Source organism: Perissodus microlepis, chromosome 9 (genome assembly GCF_051167445.1).
Source record: "Perissodus microlepis isolate ML-2025 ecotype Zambia chromosome 9, ASM5116744v1, whole genome shotgun sequence".
In the NCBI taxonomy this organism is placed as follows: Eukaryota; Metazoa; Chordata; class Actinopteri; order Cichliformes; family Cichlidae; genus Perissodus; species Perissodus microlepis.
The window spans coordinates 24,920,439-24,944,073 of record NC_140469.1 but is presented as its reverse complement, the minus strand read 5'-3'; the positions used below and the strand labels follow the sequence as shown (position 1 = coordinate 24,944,073).

At 38.2% G+C, this 23,635-nt stretch overlaps 1 protein-coding gene across 2 annotated transcripts in view; it reads left to right on the top strand.

The window, feature by feature from the left end:
• The window catches only part of LOC146380587 (cadherin-18), a 186,547-nt gene that overhangs the window by 121,790 nt on the left and 41,122 nt on the right, over window positions 1-23,635 (top strand). For both annotated transcript variants that reach the window (XM_084939783.1, XM_084939782.1), the window contains exons 3-4: window positions 10,917-11,211; window positions 15,303-15,422. In XM_084939783.1, the coding sequence (XP_084795909.1) occupies window positions 10,917-11,211; window positions 15,303-15,422 (415 nt within the window). The remainder of the gene's footprint in view (window positions 1-10,916; window positions 11,212-15,302; window positions 15,423-23,635) is intronic.

The window sequence follows — 23,635 nt, the reverse complement described above, 5'->3', positions numbered from 1 at the left end:
TGCCAGGTTAGGCTTGATAACTGGGCAGACAATGTCGATTTCATTCACATTTTTCACACCAACTGCAGATTGATACTTATACTGAGTTTTAATCAGCAGCACAGACACAGACTGGGACTTGACACTGCATTGACACTGATTGGGTCAGTCACTATAACATGCAGACAATTGTTCTTACCCCGAGGACAAGACAAGTACACACGGAAAATTACCTTCAGATGGAGAATGCACACCAGCCATTTTTGTTCTTACCACCATTGAAACGTTAGAGAATACAAAACATGAAGGTTTTTCATAGAGAAAGTTATTATCTTCTCATAAGAGACAACCCTGAGAACTATACCAAAAAAGAGGAGAACTGCTGTTTGAAGAAACTTAATCTATAGTGTCAGGACCTTCAAAAGTCACAAATTTCCTTTGGAGAGCCGATGTTTTTCTTCATTTTTTTTTAGGGACAAAAAAGCAAGGCTTTGGCTGCAATAACCAAGGTATTGGATGCCATATCCCCTGAGACATGGACTGTGGCTCAAGTAGGGCTGCTCGATTATGGCAAAAATGATAATCACGATTATTTTCACTGAAATTGAGATCTCGATTATTTGACGATATTTATTTAACCCTTTAAGACCTACCATAGAACCAAGTCCGCCAGAGCTTTTTTTTTTTTTTTTTTTTTTTTTTTTTTAAATACATGCTGTAGTGCCATTTTTGGGAGCATTTCAAGTTGCTATACATCAATACAACCATTATAGCCCAGATTTTAATAATATGTATGCATTAAGTCCATAGTAATTACATTAATTGCAAAAAAGTGCAATAAACTACAAAAAAATTAAAAATCGTTTTTGTTTTTTTTACATATATTTCTACTTGGGGAAATTTAAGAGGCTTATCCCTCAAAACTTTAAATACAAAAAAGTTGCAAAAAATAGTTTCCCACCACAGGAAATTTATTTTGAGTGTCTTCATAGTTTTATTTTGGAGATACCGCAATTTTTATATACTGCAGGAAAAACAAAAAACAATCCTATGATGCAAATTTGCAAAGAAAACAGCATGTGCATCAAAATAAACTATTTCCAGCAGTGCAATTCGAGTTCTAAGCATTCCAGAAACTATTCAGAAAAGTAAAGAGTCAAACATGACTTATAAAAACACCAGTATAGGCTTTTAAGGCCTACAAGTAAAAAACTACATTTTCCGCGAAAATGACGTCACTTCCGGTTTCAGACAGGAAATGGCGGACATGCGATAGTTCGCGTTGACCTCTTTTTCAATGTGGGAAGTGTTACGAACAGCTGATCGGAAGCGTGTTTCTGGAATATTATGTTTTTGTTCCTGCAAGCGCTTTTTATGCAATTTTTGCAAAGCTTTATGTGGAAGGAAACCGTGACCGAGGACAAGCTGATGGCATAAGATGTAAGTACAACTCCTCCGGTTTCATATGCAAAACAAATTATTGCGCTAGCTTACGCGGTTCCGGTTCTACAGTGATTTAAAGGGTTAACAATAACAATGTATTGAATAATGACTTTAAAAAATAATATAAAAATAGTGTGCAAATACTGATAACAGTGCAAATGTTTGCAATATAAAAAATAAATGAAAAATGTAAACATCTATGTTTAGTGAACTTTGCAGTGTTGCTGTAGCAAAGTTTACACACTATGTCTACTTGATCCACGTCTGACTCCGCGAACCCATAATGTTTCCTCACCACTGAAGTTTTTTTTTTTTACCTCTCTTTTCAACCAACGGCAGTCACTCTCCTCTCCAAATAACTTCTGCTGAGCTTTCCGAGCTTCCCTTGGATTCCTCTTAATTGTTGTGATGCATGTTCGAAATGCAGAAAGGTGCGCTCGATTTGCCACACGGAGCAGCGCGAGAGTAAAGCACGAAGGCGGGGCTAATAATCGGCTCAGTCATTTTTAATGATCGTTGAAAGCCCAGATCGTAATCGTGATTAAAATTCGATTAATTGAGCAGCCCTAGGCTCAAGTCCAAAAAGTTTGACACCAAAGTGGATGTGAAAAAATAAAAGCACCAAGTGGAGGACAAGGAGCTGTTAGCCTAAGATTCAATTCAATTCAATTTTCATTTGTATAGTGCCAAATTACAACAGTTGCCTCAAGGCGCTTTGAGTAGAAAGCGACTGCTGTTATATAACAAATATTAAACTAGGGCATAATCACTATTTTGTAGAAATGTTGCAGTTGTGGGACAGCTACTATTATGAAAGCCGAGACTCTCACGAAGTGCAGAGTTCCCTATCAGAATATTTTAAAAGAAAAATGTACACTTAAGCCTTTCAGCTAAGATTTTATATTCTTTGCATCTTTTAAAATTGTGTTTATTTTATGAGCTTTTTTTTTTTTATTGTTGTTGGTTTTCAGAATATAAGTAAATTCAGTTAAGAAATTGAGGGATCACACATTTATGTATGAAATATTTCTTTGCACAGTTTAAACACAGCAGTGGTTTTATTTATTGACTGTAAATACTGAGGCCCTGGTGCCAGTGTTACTAAGTGAATTTTTAAAGCTCTCCTGGTTAATTTACATGAAGTTATGAAATATTTTACACTTAACTCTTTTTTCACCCATTTTAAATTAGATATGAAGAGAGGGTCCAGTAACTTAATTATTATAGCAGATGACATTTCTGGGTACACAATTTCTTTGAACCTAACAATAAAAAATCTGTTGTGGCACGTACTCATCAGAAATATTGCTGCATTTAAGTGTATGTATGTGAGCATGGTGAGTTGTGGGGCATTTTGGAGCATGAACTAAATTAAATCACCAAAGAATGAACAGTCGCAGAGGGAGAGAGAAGGCTAAATGAGCTGGAGTGGCTTTTATCCTGGCTCCCCAGACCAGATATGCCAAATCAGCTGATTACTTCAGCTGAGCTTTGCCATGGTGTGTTCAGGGACATCTACATAGAAAGACAGGTGCTGTCCACATATTACCGCAGAGTTTGTTAGACAGGGTCCTTTTACAGGGAGGGTAAAGTATGAAACCACATTTGTAAGGCTATATAACTGTGTGACCCTCTTATTAATTAAGTCTACTCTTAAAGATTTAATAAATAAACCAGAAGAATTGTGTGAAAAGTGAAAAGTGTGTGAGTGTGTGAATGTGTGTGTGAATGGGTGGATGACTGGATGTGTAAAGCGCTTTGGGGTCCTTAGGGACTAGTAAAGCGCTATACAAATACAGGCCATTTACCAATTGCACATAGTGCAAGATTAGCAACAATAAATATAATTAAACCAGCTATAACTCAACATAGCAATCTTATATTACAACAAAAACAAATCAAAAATAAGCAAAAGAAAAGAAAAATACTATACTATTTGATTATTTTGATCAGTTGTTAATGTGAACCCTTTCAAAGGCTGGTAGTCAGCTGGTAATCTGACAGGGCTCGTCAGTGTGGAGCATTTATATGCTACCCAGGATTGCATGAGTTACACAGGGCGCCGTGGTTTCTCCCACCATCAAAAAATGTGCCAAGATTATGCTGCCTGTCTCATCCCAAGACACTCGCGGAAAACACATTTCAAATATGTTTCCTGGTTAAATGTTAAAAATGTGCGAAGGATATGCAGGTGTAGAAGAAATTGTTCGTGTGCTGCTCAGTTATGGTAATTTGCGGGTGCAATTTTTCACATCGTGCTTTAGTAACTCATAATTTGTAATTTGAGAATTTCTATTTGTCATCAACTGTGACAGACTAAATGGGCGATTCTGTTACTGTAATCATAAGTTACAGCTTTAGTTTGATTACGTCTGACCCATTAACTTTATTATGTTTTCCAGCATGACTACAATGAGTAAAATCCATGTTTAATGTTGCAGAACTTATGTTCTAGCTGCAGATTTCTTTCAGGTTGGAGGATTCCTCTCTTCCTCAAATCTCTTCTCTTCCTGTAATTGGCTTGACAGTACCAAAAGTAAACTGGTTGGCTCTGAGTACCAATTAGCTTGTGAACACAAACAGTTGCAAGCCACTCTCAAGAATGAGTCTACGTAGCCCAAACTGTGAAAATATACAGCATGTTGACAAAAGAAAGTGAAGATACACTATAGATACCGGGTTGCTCCTGTGGGCATATGATGAAAGCACAAGGTTGGTTTTCTTTGACGTTGGAGTGTTTTTGCTATGCAGCTTTAGAGCTCCAGACTCTGTTGATCTCTTTAAACTCCTCAGAAATGCATTTCCAGCTGCCAGCCACATGCCAATCATCTATTCGACTAGTCTTTAATATAGTCACCAGTAGAGGCAGAGAGATAAACACAATCCCGTTTTGATGGCCTGTGGATGAAAAGAATTCCTCAAAGATTTTGTGCAGAGATATCAAAACAACAAGGTTTAGAGGTTATATTTCACCTTCCTCATAAATTCTTGGACTTTTCCTGGCAGCATTTGTGAAAGATTGTCATGCATTTTCATTTATTATTTACTGCAAGACTTGGACATTGTCATCATTTTCAATCCCCCATCATCTGGATTGCCACACATGGTCTTGATGTATGCTAAGTTCACATCAAGCCCGCTCTGTGGTTTAACAAAATTGACACTAATTGCATTAAGGCAGGATGTCATGAAATTTTCCGTGTGATCAAAATTAATGAAGTATAAATAAAATATTCTAACACTGAAGGCGGAATGTAGTGGAAGCACCCACTGCAGAGAAATAAAGCTTAGTTTTCAAAATAGTGTGACAGAAAATTGCCACAAGCTTTTTTTGGTACAGTTAGGGGAGGAAATATGTGAAGTATAAATGTCCCCCTTAATAGCAGTGATGGGGACCATAAAGGGACAGTCAGGGTACAGTCCTGGGTAAAGTCTATTAAGTTTCACGGTATTTAGGATTAAATAGGTTATCAGACTTTTTAAAATAATGTTGATTTAAACCCCAAAGTAGGCGGATTTTGTAAAATTACTCGACATTTGGGTGATTTGGTTCACCTGTGGCCTGGAAGGGAAAATAATATCTAGGGAAAAAAGTTTGAAAGTCCACCTCTATGTTTAGAAACTATTTATTTCTGTTTATGGTATAATGGATGGTTACCTACAGCAATGTTATGATTCACCCAGAATTCATCCAAATCAACTGACACGACAAAAATGAAGGGAGGGGGCTATTTTTGAACATGAATACATTTGAAAAGCTGATCTTTTCACATGAGGATCAAGTCCACTCACACCCTCTCACTTTAATACATACACCTTGCTAATTCCAGGTCATCTTCTGAACTGTTTTCATTCTTTTTGGTACAGATTCAACAAGGTGTTGGAAACATTTTTTTAGAGATTTTGGTCTATTGTGACTGTGTCACGCAGTTGCTGCAGATTTGTTGGCTGAACATCCATAATGCAAGTCTACTGTTCCACCACATCCCAAAGGGATGGAGTGAGAGCTGATGACTGTGGAAGGCATTTGTGAACTCATTGTCATGTTCAACAAACAAGTTTGAGAAGATTTGAGCTTTGGGACATGGTTTTTTATCTTGTTAGAAGCAGCTGTCAGAATGCTGACACGGTCAGCAACAATACTCAGGTAGACTGAGGTGTTTAAAATATTGTTTAGTAGGGAATAAGGAGCCCAGAGTGTGCCAAGAAATTATCCCCTGCACCATTATACCACCACCGTTAGCCTGAACTGCTGATGCCCAGAAGGATGGATCCATGCTTTCATGTCGTGCCAAGTTCTGACCCTGCCATCCAAAAGTTGCAGCAGAAATCAAGACTCGTCAGACCAGGCGACATTTTTTTTTTTCAATCTTTGCAAATTGTTAGCATTTCTCATTTGACAGGAGTGGCGCATGATGTGGTTTTCTACAACTGTAGCTCCTGTGCTTACATTTCCCATGTGCTGTACATTCAGAGAAGTGTTTCTGCATACTTTAGTTTAACAAGTTGTGTATTATTCACTGTTGCCTTTCTATCAGCTGAAAGCTGACCTATCAGCCGTGACCTCTGGCATCAACAAAAAACTGCCATACACTGGATACGCTCTCTTTTTCAGATCATTCTCCATAAACACTGGCACAAACAACCATGCCACATTCAAAGACATGTAACTCCACAGTTTCCCTTATTCTGATGCTCAGTTTGAACTTTAGCACATCATGTTGACTATGTCTACATTCTTAAATGCACTGAATTGCTGCCAAGCTGGAAATAAACTTGCATTAACAAGCAGTTGTACAGATGCAAAAAGTGGCTGATGAGTAAATGTTATAAACTCTGAAATATTAAATGTAATGAAGGGGAAATTTACCTCAGTTATATTTTGCTGAACACCTATGGTTGTGATTTACTTTTTATAGCAGAACCGTGTCTTCTAAGGCAGCAAGGTAAATGGACTAGAGAAACTCTAAAAATGCTGAAGAGACCATATTTGTTAGGAGAGAAGGTTGGGGAGCTTGAACATGTTGATGATCAAAATGGACAGACTATTTATCAAAGGCATTGCATGTGCTACATGTCTATCAAGACGATGATTCAAGACCACTAACCATACTGAGCAGGCATCCGTATTGCTCATTAAACTCCTTTGAGTTAAACGTTCATTGTCTTATTGTTTTATTCTCAGCTGCTGTACTTTGAGCCTATGGTCTTTATGTAATGACCCACAACCTGTTAACAATCATTCATCATCCATAGATTTTGGAAGGCAATCATCACCATGTGCATCATTGGTTGTGCTTTTGCCAAGCATAATATATTAACTCCTTCAAAACAAGTCAATGGCTAAATTAGCAGTCTGACTGGAGGCAAAATTGTTTATGAGCTGGAGCAGAGTGCTGCTTGATAGAAGCGAATACGTGCATGTTGAAGATATAGAATTGAACTGTTAAGTAATATCTGTAATTCTCTATGTTTGAATTATTTAATATATTGGGTGATTCGATTATCCTTCTACAGCCAACACTTGAAGCTAATATTTCTAAATTGCTGGAACTGAATTAAAAGTGGGTCAAATCATGTCTGAAAAGTAACTTGTGTCCACTAGTATGTGGACACATCCTGATTTCTTGCTTTGTAGGTTCATATTAGTACAATCAAGAAGCTGATTAACCACCTAATTCAACAGGATCTTTGACTGCTTATCTAATTACAGGCTTGATATTTACCACAGAAAGGACAGTCAGCTCTCATCAAGAGTCAGGCTGCAATCAGCTGCAGCTTTCTAATTAGTCATTTATTTGCTAGTCCAGGTTTTGATTAGATGTGGCCAGAGGACCTCTGCTGAGGACATGTTAAATAACTCTGTGCATTCTATAACGGTTGTACATTTTAGACTATGTGTCCTTCTTTTGCTATTCTAATTCAGCTTTTCTTTTACTCACGTGAAAGTGAAAATAGAGCAGCGCTTTAACATCACATGTCCTATTGCATGTTACAGAGAGGTTATACAGCTTTTCTTGTGGTGCAAAAAGCAAACACAAAAAAGACACAATATGATGAGTCTTAGTCAATAACGAGTGCACTCCTAAATGCGCTCAATGAATTGAATGGTAAGATGAATTGCTACTATATTTAGGTTACTTTGAAAATGGGCTGTCTTGTCTTCAGTTCTGCACTTCAAAACATTTTAGCTGTGTCCTAATTCAGACGCTGCACCAGTCCTTTTTCTTCTCCCCCCCACAATAAAATCAAAGCTGCTAGCTGGCTACTTATTAAAAATCCTTGATGGCACATTACCAAGACTTTCATATACACTAAAAATAATCACTTTAATTATTTATAGAAATAAACAATTCTTTGTCAAATGATTTTCAGTATACAGGGAGTGCAGAATTATTAGGCAAATCAGTATTTTGTCCACTTCATCCTCTTCATGCATGTTGTCTTACTCCAAGCTGTATAGGCTCGAAAGCCTACTACCAATTAAGCATATTAGGTGATGTGCATCTCTGTAATGAGAAGGGGTGTGGTCTAATGACATCAACACCCTATATCAGGTGTGCATAATTATTAGGCAACGTCCTTTCCTTTGGCAAAATGGGTCAAAAGAAGGACTTGACAGGCTCAGAAAAGTCAAAAAATAGTGAGATATCTTGCAGAGGGATGCAGCAGTCTCAAAATTGCAAAGCTTCTGAAGCGTGATCATCGAACAATCAAGCGTTTCATTCAAAATAGTCAACAGGGTCGCAAGAAGCGTGTGGAAAAACCAAGGCGCAAAATAACTGCCCATGAACTGAGAAAAGTCAAGCGTGCAGCTGCCAAGATGCCACTTGCCACCAGTTTGGCCATATTTCAGAGCTGCAACATCACTGGAGTGCCCAAAAGCACAAGGTGTGCAATACTCAGAGACATGGCCAAGGTAAGAAAGGCTGAAAGACGACCACCACTGAACAAGACACACAAGCTGAAACGTCAAGACTGGGCCAAGAAATATCTCAAGACTGATTTTTCTAAGGTTTTATGGACTGATGAAATGAGAGTGAGTCTTGATGGGCCAGATGGATGGGCCCGTGGCTGGATTGGTAAAGGGCAGAGAGCTCCAGTTTGACTTAGACGCCAGCAAGGTGGAGGTGGAGTACTGGTTTGGGCTGGTATCATCAAAGATGAGCTTGTGGGGCCTTTTCGGGTTGAGGATGGAGTCAAGCTCAACTCCCAGTCCTACTGCCAGTTACTGGAAGACACCTTCTTCAAGCAGTGGTACAGGAAGAAGTCTGCATCCTTCAAGAAAAACATGATTTTCATGCAGGACAATGCTCCATCACACGCGTCCAAGTACTCCACAGCGTGGCTGGCAAGAAAGGGTATAAAAGAAGAAAAACTAATGACATGGCCTCCTTGTTCACCTGATCTGAACCCCATTGAGAACCTGTGGTCCATCATCAAATGTGAGATTTACAAGGAGGGAAAACAGTACACCTCTCTGAACAGTGTCTGGGAGGCTGTGGTTGCTGCTGCACGCAATGTTGATGGTGAACAGATCAAAACACTGACAGAATCCATGGATGGCAGGCTTTTGAGTGTCCTTGCAAAGAAAGGTGGCTATATTGGTCGCTGATTTGTTTTTGTTTTGTTTTTGAATGTCAGAAATGTATATTTGTGAATGTGGAGATGTTATATTGGTTTCACTGGTAAAAATAAATAATCGAAATGGGTATATATTTGTTTTTTGTTAAGTTGCCTAATAATTATGCACAGTAATAGTCACCTGCACACACAGATATCCCCCTAAAATAGCTAAAACTAAAAACTACTTCCAAAAACATTCAGCTTTGATATTAATGAGTTTTTTGGGTTCATTGAGAACATGGTTGTTGTTCAATAATAAAATTAATCCTCAAAAATACAACTTGCCTAATAATTCTGCACTCCCTGTAAGCCTTTGTGACTCTTACTTTGTAAAATGATACAGCCAGAAAGCTAAATACTTGTACCAGTTATGTTCCATTGGTTTAAAGTTCTCATTAATGTCTTGTGCTAATACAAAAGCAACTGCTTCACAGTAATGTTGCTCCAGTGTTTCTATGAGAGCCTTACTGCTTTTTTATCTCATCTAGGAAATGGGTCTAATTGCTGTGGTTTGAGAGTGTGTGCTATGCAGAGGGTTTTCTATCTTATTTGGTTTAGGTTTGTATTATAATACTGCATATACTGTACATTATCATCATTTGGTCCTTGTCAAACTGAATTTGGGAGAGTCTGATCCATCTCAAGGACAAAAAGGTTGATATTTTTAAGCTGACAAAGCACTGAGGAAATTCTTTATTGCATTCAGTGTTTTTAAGTTGCATATCGCTGAGCCCAAACTCGATATGTCAGTGGGGAAGGTTATTTGTTGACAAACTAGTTTAGGCATCTAAGGCTTTGACTTGTGTCTCCCTGGAAACACTGCTGCTGCACCCCTGCAAATCAAATGAGTCAAACGAGTCCCAGGTTGTTCCTTGTCTGTGTTTGCATTTTTTTTTAATAAATACTGATTTTTTTTTAATGTTTTTTTCTTTAGCGTGTCTATGATTTACCCTCTGTGGTCCTCTGTTAGGAACTGTTGGTGACTGTGAAAATTTAGTGCTATGACAGATGCTGCTAATTGTCATTGAACAGAACTGTGACTGTGATTTATTACTTCTCAGCTGAAAATAGTTAATGTGATAAATCTTTTCCACTGATCCACTGAAAATATCAGTTTGTATGAGTTTATGTTCTTTCACCTTTTGTGTTGTGCTGCTTACTGTTTAGTCTTTACAACTAATATAAATTATTTATTTAGTGCATATGTGCCTACATCTATGTGTCTCCATAGACTAAATCTTCCCTCAAACCAGATGCTTTTTTATTGCTTAAAGATGAAAAAATTTAATTGTTCAAATCTGAATCTTAATACTATTGTATCCTTCTTTTGACATTCTGTAAAATAGTAAAATATTATTCCTATCTAACAGCCTGCTGAGCTGTGGGGATAAAAATCTTAAACCCTTTGGTAACAGTTATGGCTTAATAAGTGGCTTGGTTTCCTCTTCTTCTTCTTCTCTCCCCTGGTGAGAAAAAAGAGCAGCTTTGGAAGGATTGTCCCCCAAAAACTTCAATCTCCAGGGATGCATTACTTTAGCACGAGCCAGAGATAGGATTTTCAAGTTAGATGTTACAATTCTAATACTAATTTTAATATTTTTCAACAGTATTTTATCAGTTTATCTACAGATCATTTCCAAGACTCCAAAGCCTTCATGTTACTAAGACCAAAATCTGCAGATATTCCAATTAATTTCATGATGAAGTTGTAATTAAAATGAGAAAAGTTTAAAACAGACTTTAAAACAGACTTTAAGTGTGCCTTAGTAATTTTATCTTGCAGGTATTTTGCAGTTGTTAAGAAGAAATTTGACTTTTCACTGTTTTTTCTCCATATTCACACACACTTTGTCTGTTTTTCATTCCAGCTTCACTCAAACTCAGACAAAGGTGATGGATCTGTCAGGTACATTCTGAGCGGCGAAGGAGCTGGGACTATATTTATCATCGATGAAGTGACAGGGGATATTCATGCCACTAAGAGCTTGGATCGGGAGCGGAAAACACATTATGTCCTCCATGCGCAAGCATTGGACCGTAACACAGAGGAGGCCCTGGAACCAAAGTCAGAATTCATCATCAAAGTACAAGACATCAATGACAATGCACCCAAATTTCCAGATGGACCCTTTGTAGCTTCGGTCCCTGAGATGTCTGAAGTGGGTGAGTAGCTCTTCAAAATATACTGGACCTTCAAGTGATTGTTCTCTATTGCCAATAGCAGTAAGCCTCCATTTGAATGGTTTGAGAGATGAAAAACTTTTGTTGCTTTTCAAATCTTCTTCATGTTTATAATCCTTTTTAATCCATCATCTTAAAAAAAGAAAAAAACGTAAAACAAAACAATAAATTACAGTTAGATCTTTGACTTTACACACTAAAGTACAACCCAAAGCTCCAACAAGATGGATTTAAAGATATAAGTGTGAAGAACCACTATCAAATATGTCATTACCCTGTGCAGCATTCTGGTTTGTCCTCTGCGATAATGTTCTCCAGAATGTTTGATGTTCTGTAAGCCAGCAAAGTCCTCTTTCTCATCTTTGTTTTCTGGTTGCTGCGATGGTTTCCGTCCCTGGTGGGCAGGTCTTTACAAAGCACTCAATAGTGGCTCTGCAGCAATCCCCGCCATTGAGACAGTGAAGTCTTCCATATCACGGAGAAAAGTAAAGCCTCTATCCACCTCCACCGAGACAGCGTCTCATACGCATAGCATCTTGTGGCGAACATCTATGTAGTATTTCTTTACTCTCTTTTTCTGTTTTTAGGTTGTGTGAACAATAGCCACCATTTTCTCAGTCCAGTGGATTCTGCCTCACGACACAATAGCTCAAAAACGTTACTCTAATATTTCACAACACTCTTTCAAAATATGTAGGTTGTCCAAATGGTAGCCAAACTGCTGTCAGAGCAATTTTACTCCGTATACAATGTGATAGTAAATTCTTGGCGCTGACAGTTTGTTGAAAACATTCCATTTCTATCCATCTGTCTAAAGGAATCCTGAGTTACTGGAAAATTCTTTAAACAGAAAATTAATAACTTCATCAGCTCCATGCAGGAGCGAGACGGAAATGTGATAAAAGAAATTAAATATGCAAACCCCAGCAGACCTGTACGCTCCCTCTTTATAAACAGTCAATATCTTCCTGGTTGTGTTCATGATTATTCATGGCAGGCCTCATGAACATATATTTCTAGTCAGTATATTTCTTTCTCAGAAGTGTCAGGCGCATGAAAGTGTGCTTTAGCACTGTATGCTGTGATACCTTGTTTACAGACTATCATTGGGTTTGGGTCCAGTTTCAGGTACATTAAAGGGAGAGTCATCCTCTTACACATGTCTTAAACTCCACATGAAACGGTCGTGATTAAAAAAATTCAGCAGCTGCTGTAATCGTCAGCACAAATGAATTCATTATAGGTTAATGAAAACAGCACTAATTTCTGTATTGGCATCCTTAGTTTAGTTCTAACAAGACTTCTTATTCTAAAGTTTCCATGTTCGCTGCAAACTTCGTCATCGGTTACACAATAAGAATCAATCACCATTGATGACCCAAGGGAGGAAATCAAGGACTGTGAAGAGGAAAATAATTAGCCTTTTTTCCCCCCACCCCCTCTTTTGCTCATGTCCATTAAAGTAATTCCTCTTTGGTTTGGCATCTGCAGCATCAAATCGGCTGTAACAATCAACTGTCATCACACTCTAAAGCACTAATCCCCCTGCATTTGTCAATACTGGAGCTCCCAAGTGTGGGAAAGGGCTGTCTTGGAGTATAGCAACTAATTGGTTGTGATGTTCTTTTTCCTGTCTAAATTGATCAGGTTGTCCAACTGTTTCATTCCTTTTATTTAATTGAACAGTTATATTTTGAGTACAAGATGAAAGGAGTATCAATTTCCTGCTTTATCTTTCCCACTTGAGATGGAGTTATAGTTGCTCTTTTCTTTAAAGGGAAAAGTTAGTGGTTTCAAAACCCAAAGGCTTGGATAGCCCTCTGTTTAAATGAATAGTTTAGATTAAATGAGTGTTATTGGGAATATAAATGTTATTGATAAGAATGTTAAGCAGAATCTCACAATCAGGTAAGTCTTAAACTCTTAATGAGCATAATAAAATGTAATGGTTGCACTCATTTGACTTATTTTTTTTTATCTCTTGCTATTTCCAGTAGATGCTGTTATCTATCAGAAAGCACAGATACATTTTGTTCTAATGTACTTGTAGCACATGTTGTTTTTGCTTTCACATTTCAAGTTAATTTATCCCAAACTAGGAAAGAAGCAAACACAAGAGACTTGACAAAAATATTGCTAAAGTCTTTAAATAAGGTAATGAAATTAGATGTAAAAATTGTAAACAGGGTTTAGCTTAAGCAATGTTCTCCATAGTTCAGCTGGTAAAAGTTTCCAGCCTCCACTTTAGTTAGAGTGGTTGTGTAAGACATGATGGTCAAGCAGCCACCAGCTATTTGTGGTGTAAAAGTGTTAATCCCTAGGAAGACTGCAACATGAAATGAAGGTACAGTGACCTTAAAAGTCCTGAAAAAAAAAACAGATTTCCATTTAACTTCTCTGTTCTTTTAGAAATGAGATTTAAGTGTTCATTTTCTGCTGAGTACAATCAGACCTTTTAATGTAGCACTCATCAAGTTAATAACTGTAAATATACGGTACATATATACACTGAGTACTTGAGTTGAAGTGCGTTGTGAGCAAAGCCAAGCACACTGTACAGTGTATTAGGGCAGCATAATGAGTGCATTATCACCCAGAATATGCGTTAACACAAACCCGTTACCGCCTCTTCCAGCAGCCGTACACACAAAAACATTATATATGCTATCCCTGTGGGGACACTCCCTCATATAACGCAGCCTTTAGCCCCTTAACCCTACCTTAACCACCATAAATTAGAATCTAACCTGAACATTAATTCTAAACGTAATCCTGAAATGAAGTCTTTACCCTCAAAAAACACAGTCTGGTCCTGTCTGCATGGCTCCGTTTGCAGTCAGTTTAAAGTCTCTACTGGGATATTACAGCAAAACAATACCCGCACACATACACGCAAACACCAAATAGAAAGCAGAGTAAAGCTGTTTTGTCGTTTCTGCTACGATTTATAGAGACGTTGCTTATGCCTGTAACACGGAACAAGCTAAGGTCTGTCAGTTAAATCATGTTCTAATAAGTTTTAATTGACAGATGATTTAGAACCAGTTGAGTTTCCAGAGCAATCCCAGAGGTGATGAAGTCCAAATAATTCCCGGCACAATTTCCGCTACGAGGCTGAGAGTACACAAGCATACTGTGAGGTACACGCGTCATTATGGCTGGCATTTTCCTCTGCTCCAGCAGGATTCCAAGGAAAAAATAAATCATATTTGGTGGGACACAGTAGAGTGAGTTTCCCTTTTTCAGTTTTCTTGTTTAATATAGTTTAATTCTCTAAGGAGCACAAGAAAGCAAGTGTCCAGAAGGCCTTAACATATTTATACTTTATCTATCTGCATGCCTCTAGATCTACCTCTAAATACACATGTACATATATAATGTTTTAGCCTGTAGTCCAATTACAGTCTACTCATCAAGTAATTATAACGAGTTAATGAACCTTGTAATGAGTAACACTCCAAGTGTTTAATTTCTAAATAACAAAAAAAAAAAATCTATTTTTTACATTCAAGCATAATCGGAAACACAAATGATCTTTTTACATGACATGACATAGCTCATGACATTCTGCAGGCAAGATTTTTTTAAATTTAGTTTCATTTATTTATTTATTGCAACAATAGTTCAGAATTTATTTATTTTTTTTAGAAAGATGGTTTTGCGCAGAGGGCAGCTGTTAATATGAAATGTAGTTTTAGTTGCACCTCAGCTCATTGGATAAGTTAAGAGATGCCCAGCATTTTAAATATCATTCTGAATCTAGCACTGTTATCCCATATTCAAATTACTATTATTATTATTTTGCATGGAAATTTTTTTTTTTTTTTACATGAATCTATTTGTTAAAAAAAAACAATTGCACAGTTATAGCTTGGGTTGTGGCAAGAAGGTCATCAAGGATAAAACTGCCAAATCAAACGTGGAGCTGCCCGCTGTGGTGACGTCTTGTGGCAAAGAAGCAGCTGAAAGTAGCCATAACTCATAATTGCATTAACATTTGTAAACCTTTTAAAGAAACAACAAGAATAATGTGCTGGGTTTTTGTTTGTTTGTTTGTTTGTTTGTTTTTTAAGGCACATCTGTGTTGCAAGTCACAGCAACCGATGCGGACGACCCCACCTATGGAAACAGTGCCAGAATAGTCTACAGTATCCTACAAGGACAGCCATATTTCTCTGTTGACCCCAAAACAGGTATGGCATAACTGCATGCTTGGGACAATAATGCATCCATGCTCTTGAAAGCATGGTAACAATGAGTTATAAATGGGAGGTATAACTTTGATGTCGATGTCCTAAAATGATGTGTGCGTCATGCTGTGAAGTCTTTGCTTCTCACAGTGGAACGTCCTGTTCTGTTATTGCAGCACGTCTCATATCGTAAAAGCTAAAGCAGCCACAGCAGAGTTATGGACTGCTCATACAGTGCAGCTGCTGTATTGTTGAGCATGCGATCCACTTTTTGTGAGCAATAACTGACTCCTCAGGGGTCAAAGGGGGCATTTGTTGAGATGCCTTCAGAAGCCATTGTTTCTTACCTTTTTTGAAAGGGGTTGGTGGGGGCCGCACAGCAGGCAGCGCTCAGTGTTTTTTAAAGTCTATTTTTTGTCCAGGGAGGCTAATAGAATCTATTAAATGTTAATAAAGCATCTAAAGTGCAAGACATATATAACTTTTATATAATGTAAAAAAGCACGGAGGACTGTGCATGTGCATACATGTCTGACGTTTTGCACGCTTGCCTCTGTTGCTCCTGCTGCTGTTGGTTAACATGAACAACACTCTACTTGTAGGAATTGATTCATTGCTGTCTGGAACAAGTATTGGTCCCTTTGAGACCATACCGCCCATGTAAAACATGAATTCTTTGCTGAATTAGCAACACAAATAAATTGCTGAATATTTTGGATTTGCCTCGAGGGAAAAGGCAGTAGGGATTGATGGAGCAATTTCACAAGGGTGTGGTGATTCAGAAGCAATGCCGATTTTTGAATGAAAATTGGCTCTCTCGTGCAATGTAGCATATTTTATCCTCCCAGCTACTGGATTTGTAGCTTTCTATTTAAGTCACGTTTTTGAGGTATGCCTCTGCCAGATAGACACTGGCACTTTAAATTCATATGTCTACAGAACTAACTTTTGCGATTTTGAAATTTTGTCACAGCTTTTGTAAAATTGTGACATTATTTGCCACCAAAATAACATTTGATGGGATCACAGTGAACTTTACCTATAATTATTTCACCCTCGAGTCCACATGGGCATAAGCATAAGGATTTTCTCTTAGCCATTCCTGAGACAACATGTTCACGAAAATGGGATGTACAGATCAACATATGTATGGACAAGTGTACAAAAAAAAAGCTCTCTTTGGGCACGATTGCCGCCAGCTTGGAGGCATAACAATGATTAATCACCAGTGATTTCCTTTTCCTTTTTCCATATGCAGAGTGTTTTTGACACATCAGATGGCTTGTTTTGCTTGAGCTGACTAGGCATCTTGTCTTCATTGTAATTCAGCATGGGGTGCAGAGGAGGAGGGGGGGATGCGATCGAAGGCTTTTCCAGCTGCACACTCTGCACAGCGCTGTTCCACCTACACATATTTATACGAGTTGGCTTTTGTTTTTGCCACTAGCAAACCGCACTCCTCCCTCAAATTAGGACAAGGGCCTTCAGCGGTCAGTGGAAAATGTGCAGGTTACTCTTGCATGTGGTCTTTAATATGCCAAGTCCAAGTCTTAAAGCTGTTGGAGTTGGCATGCTGCCACGTTTGAGTGCCACAATGGAGAAATGAAGCTGCTTCTGCATCTGTCTCACAGTGCATTCGATTGCTTACACCCTCTCCTAGCCTCATGTACCTGGCTCCCACTATGCTTAAACTGCAGAGACGCTGTCATGGGAAACACACATATTAGTAGCAAGATTACAAGAACACACAGACAAAGACAAACAGACACACACATACACACACGCACCTCTTCCCATTTGACCTTGGTCTGGTGGCCTGATGCAGCAGTGATAGATTTTACAAGACTCATGAGGTAGACAGAAAGATCACTTAAGGACAGGGGAATAATAGCATTTGGCCTGCACATATGGCATTGAGGGAATACCCAAAGGATTTTCTCAGACTTGACCCAAATCCTCACTAAGAAACAAAGTGAACAGTTTTACCTGTGCTTTCTCCCGAGCACAGTGGTTTTAACATTATCATCCCAACCCTACTTGTGTTATGAGATGGATGAATTGTGTTAAATGCTAAATTGACCACAATTACAGTGCATTACTCTTTTCAAAATGCTGACATTACAGGTTGTCTTAGCAAAGCATTCAAAAATTGTTGTTTCAGCTCCTGAAGCATTTGTGTATCCAATTAAGTAATTTTTAATGCCTTGCAGCTGTCTGATTAAATAAAATTACTTTACCTTAATGTCCCTGATCAAACTAAAGGGCACCTGCGGTTGTTGCTGTGGGGTACTTTATACCTTTCAGTAATCAGAAATATCATGTATATACTGCCAAAACATTTATATTTTAGGACTCGGATTTCCCAAAAAACCCTCAAATAACAAACAAACCATTCTTGGATGTATTATTTAGTTTATGTAAGCTTTTCAAGTGAAAAAAGAAATCTGTCAGCTATTCAAAAAGGATTACTTGATCTAATTTGCAAATTAAGTCCATCCATTTGTTTCCGCCTAACCTTATTAGGGTCACGGAGGGGCTGGAGCCTATCCCAGCTACCAGAGGGTGAGAGGCGGGGTACACTTTGGACAGGCTGCCCAAAGTGAAACTGCAAATTAAGTGTTAGCTTAATTTATAACATCCCATAAAGCTTTAAACACTTCCTGAAACAGCCAAGCTTGACATTGGTTTACATTCATGTTTGCTACTTCACAATTTTTAAAAAGGTTAACACACATAGTTATAATATGAAAAAAGGCTTTCTTTAACCTTTTTAATGCTATAGCTGTAGGTCACTGATTCTAAGAGTGTGATGCATTTAAAATTGTGGATACAACACATAAAACATTTGTATCAAGAAACCAGTATAAGCTAGATATCAAAGCATTTGGTGAAGGACGTGGTGTCAAACTGATGTTTTGTTCTTCCTAGAGTTTCCTACATACCAGATATTAAAACACAAATAAACATCTGAGATATTTACCTAACCGTGGTCCAATTCTGTTTTACACTGGTCATTTCAAGGTCAGTCACAGACTGATGAGACAGATGTGCTGAAGCGCCCGTACATTTGGGTCACTCAAAGGTTCCTTTGTGCTGGGACTTACCCTGACAAAAGGAGCTAAATATGGTCCACAGTCTCTGCAGTGCAGAAACAGAAGAGAAGGTACTTCAAGTAAAAGAATGAACAGTTCCTAGGTTGTAAATTTGCCTATAAATAATACTGATACAACTGGTAATGATGGAAGGCCAGAGGGGACAGTGTGTGCAGAAAAAAAGAAAATGAGGCCACAGAATCCGTTTTCATTTGTAATTTTTCCCATGTTGCATAGAAAATAGTAAATTTGTATGCAGGCACATACTGTATATAACATAATAGGGTTTTTGCCTACTCTAGCGATATGATGTGCAATTTAAATGCTCTGATTTGTCAGGGCAGATAATGACAGCGTTTGACAGAATAATATTTCTATCACAACCATTTCAATTCACCAGTATGTGTAATATTTAGGATCTGACATCTGGATAAAGCTCATTAAGTCCTTCTAAGCTTCAAGAATCAGAACAGGAGAACCAGATTTAATGGTTAAAGGTGCCCGGCAGTCTGTCTTACTGATATAATTAATTACGATGATACCGGTTTAATAAAAGAGTAAGTAAAGAGGAGATTGCTAAAGCAGAAAAAGAAAAAAGGTAATGACTGAATTAGCCCGTGGACACTGTCATGATTTTAACATTATTTACTGTGAAACCAAGTATTTCCAAGAAATGTTATGAATTGTCTTAAACAACAGTTTCACAGATAATCAAAAGACGTATATGTATGTATATTAAAGTAACACTGACATTGCTACCAAATGTGCATTTTAAACAGACTGCTGCTAGAAATATGATTGCATGCTAGCTTAAACTTTGCCAATAAATGTGCGAATAATGTAAATAGTATTTATGCAGAGCCAAATGTACACGGTGTCCCTGGTATTATACAAAGCAAATGTAATTTAGAGGTGTGTTATATTATTCACTTGTCAGAAATTGATGCACAGAGACTCTGCAGCTGCACGCTACAACAGCATCACATATACTAGAAGTGTACACAAGCTTATCAGTGATTACCCCGTGTGTTGCTAACTTCAACACTCTTAAAACAATGCAATTTTTTTTTTTTTTGCGCATGGAATTATTGTATATAGCATTTTCCTAGAAATGGATTTAACAAAAAAGAAGTGCTTTGATATTTGACATTTTTCTTAACATATTAAATTGTTGCCAAGAGGTAAATGAGACGACTACAACTTCTGCAGGGGGAAACATGCAAATTGTCTACCGGCACTTTTAAACTCACCAATTCACTGGATTATTCTTATTATTTTCTTCTTTCCTCTTTTCCACTTCAAACTACAGCAGCTTTCATGCTGTCTCTGCTTGTCGCCTACACTTTTTCTGGAGAGTACCATATTAATAACTGAACTTTACAGTTGCCGGTAAGTGGATTTTACCCTTGAGCAAAGGCAGGCTAGATGTTTTATCTTAATTCCAGCCTTGACACTGGACTATCTGCTGAAGGCTATAGAGTTAGATAACATTTACAGAAGTGATGCATTATATGGACATCTGTAAAACTAACATTTTAAAAACATTTGGCGGTTAAAAGTTTCCAATACGAGTCACAAATCATGTCAAGGTGCCCTTTGAGGAAGGACCTGGAAACCCCTACCTGCTGCGTTTGTTGTGACTTGTCTGGGGATTTGGGTCAAACAGAAGAGATGAAGCACAAGGACAACAGAGAATTAGACAGACAGACTGAACCGCTTTCTGCTGAGTCAATGTTAATCACTGCAGAGAAAGAGCCCAACATGCTGCACGGGTGTGCATCTGACACATATTTCTCTGTGATGGCTCTGTCCCTTTTTATCCGAGTGCTGTTGAACTTTTTAAGAAATATTGATAGTCTGATGTGGGAAGCTTAGTGACTTGCTATCTCTGTTAAGAACATTCACTGCAATGGATTTGCTTGATTGCATGGTTTGGAAATCACAAAACTGCAAGCCAGCAAATTTAGTAAGCAAAAAGTCAGCAAAAGATGGTGACAGCATTTATCCTTTTAATGCTGTGGTTGGGTTGTAACTCCTGTTTTTACTACAGTGCATCTGTCACAGAGACATCAAAGTGGTTCCTTTTGAGTCTTGCCCCTTAACCCTTCTTCACTTTTATATCTCCCCTCACACACACACACACACACACACACACACACACACACACACACACACACAGAGAGAGAGAGAAAGACAAACCACAGTACAGGCCCACTAAGTCCCCTTTGCATCTTAAATAGGCTAATTTCTCTGCTGATCTGGGATTTGTGACTGTTCGAGTTTACTGATGGAGCTGACACAGATCAAGACATTTTCACCGTTAATGGATTAAGTCTTACCTCTTGAATCAGGGAAAGTCATTTGTGGTGTAGGCTTGAGCAGCCCAATCAGTTTTTCACAGTTAGATAGATGGACTGATATATATAAACAGAGAGAAAAGTTTGTAAAGTAACAAGAAGCCGTGTTTTTGTGCGATATCTTTGATTATTCAAGCGGCTTTTGCTGAAGCTATCTACCTTTTTTTTCCGGGAAATGCTCTTCGAGTTCAGACACACAGGGATAACATCGTATTGGAAGGGCAAAAAACCAAGATTCCTGAAGCTGGAGATTGAAGAGCGCTTTAGTAATCTCCTATAATCCGTTTTGTTCACCCAGGAGATTGTCCTCCTTTAGAAGTTTCCAGCCAGACAAAGAGGTGGATAGTATGATGGTATCAACTCTAATAGACTGGGGAGGTTGAGGAAAAGGCTAACCACCTCACTGTGTCAAATGGGCCTAGGTTGAAGGAAGTCAGCTCTTTCTCAATTATTTTCTAAATTAACTGACGAGCTCCACTGAGATTTAGCAGAGACTTTCTGAGGTATTACAGCTCAGAAATGGTCAGGATAGGGAGTTCAGGGGTGCGATCTTTGTGTCAAAGTACTGACATACCTTTCAGGTACTTGCACTTTCTGAAGAATACCCTCATCGCCTTTTCTGTATTGTTAAAGAACTTTTATTTAATACTGAATGCAGTTTGCTGATTGTACATTACTACAATAAATGCATTGCAACAGCTGTGAAAGAACGGTCACACGTTGCAGGAGGTGTTATGTCATTTGCTTGTTTGATTTTAAATGTCTGATAGTTGTCCATCCTCATTATTGTGAATACCAGTGGAATTCCCATAGTAAAAGAAGAAAACCTCATACTTTCGTGTTTGCTCATTGTTCCTAAAACCACTGCCGTGAAATATTGCTGAGGAGCGATGCACCCTCATGAGTAAAGGGGTAATAAGAGACTTGAAAGGTCAGATCGTCTGTCTTGGTGTGGTTTTAATGGAAAGCATGGCCACTTGCCAAGGTCTGTGTGTCTCAAGGACCCCAGGTTAAGTAATGCCAAGACTGCAGTTAATAACAAAGGCCTTCCAATAGAGTTTGCAAAGCTCGCATCATTACATGAAAATGGCTGCAAGCACTTTGATTAGTTTTAAAACTAAGAAAAGCAGCAGAGCCATGCTGAGATCTGGCATTTGAAAAGAACACTGTGACAAGAATAAAATGCTTGTGCTCTAATGAAAGCTTTTCAATGAAAATCTGGAGTATTTTCATCTCCTGGAGAGGCTTAAAAGACAAACATTGTGTTTTTACCCTCTCTGATAATATATTTTATATCTGAAATATGTTAGTTATTATATTTAATTATTTAATGTCTTTTTTATTATTTTATAATAATAATAATGTAAAACATATGCCCATTTTAAACATTCCATAGAATGGTTATTAATTATGTGCAATGACTGCTCGTTGACTCAGATATCTAATCACTTGGTAACATGGTAACAACTCAATGCACTGATGCATGTAGGTATGGTCCAGATGACCCAGCATCAGAATGGGGAAGATAGGTGATTTAAGTGACTTTGAGTGTTACATAGTTGTTGGTGCCAGACAGACTGGCCTGAAACTGCTGTTCTACTGGGACTTACCTGCAAGACAAAAAAGACAAAACATCCAGTTAGTGGCAGTTTGCTGGGCAAAATGCCTTGTTGATGCCTGAGGTCAGAGGAGATTGGCTTCAGGCATATAGGAAGTCAAGAGTAAATCAAATAACAACTTATTACAACCAAGGTATGCAGAAGAGCATTTCTGAATGCTAAATATGTCCAAACCTGTTAGCTTAGCACAGGAAATTCTCATAGGCTCACCAAAGTTGGACAATAGAAGTTTGGAAAAATGTTGCCTGGTCTAATGAGTGTCAATTTATGCTGCAATAATCAGATGATAGGGTATCAATAAATCAGTGTATCAATGGCTCAGATTGCCAACACTGGCAGTTTAATGGTATGGGGTGTTCTTTCTTGGCATACATTGAAACGTGAGAATTGTTTAAATTTCACAGCCATCTTCCAACGACTGCAAATGGCAGAATACCACGGGCGACCATGGTTCAGGGGGTTGGGAAGCTCATCTTGTAACTGGAAGGTTGCCGGTTCGATCCCCAGCTCTGTCTGTCTTGGTTGTTGTGTCCTTGGGCAAGACACTTCACCCTACCGCCTACTGGTGATGGCCAGAGGGGCCGATGGCGCGATATGGCAGCCTCGCTTCTGTCAGTCTGTCCCAGGGAAGCTGTGGCTACAACTGTAGCTGCCTCCACCAGTGTGTGAATGTGAGAGTGAATGAATAGCGGAGTTGTAAAGCGCTTTGGGGGTCTCGAAAAGCGCTATATAAGTGCAATCCATTATTATTATGCTTAAAAGCATGTCACCAAAAAACTGCTTAAATGTAGGTTTACTTTGTTTCGCATTAACCACCCACGTTTCTCTGAGGCCTGAGTTTGAGTCCAGTTTAAATATTGTGACTTTTAAAAAATAATAATACTTATTATTATAGTCTATTAAAAAACAGGTAAGTGACCCTGGCCTCTTTATAGAAAATCTGTAAGAATGAGCCATGAGGCAAATGTGAACAAGAGGAATCCATAGGTCAGAGTTTATAAAGAGTGGTAAGAGTTATATTCACAGCTCATGGTTTAAGTTTACATATTTAACCTCCTAAGACCCGAACTCTTTCATGGCATGCATTTTTAATTTCTCTTTGATATTTGGGCACGTTGGGACCTGATGAATGTAAAAACAAAGAATTT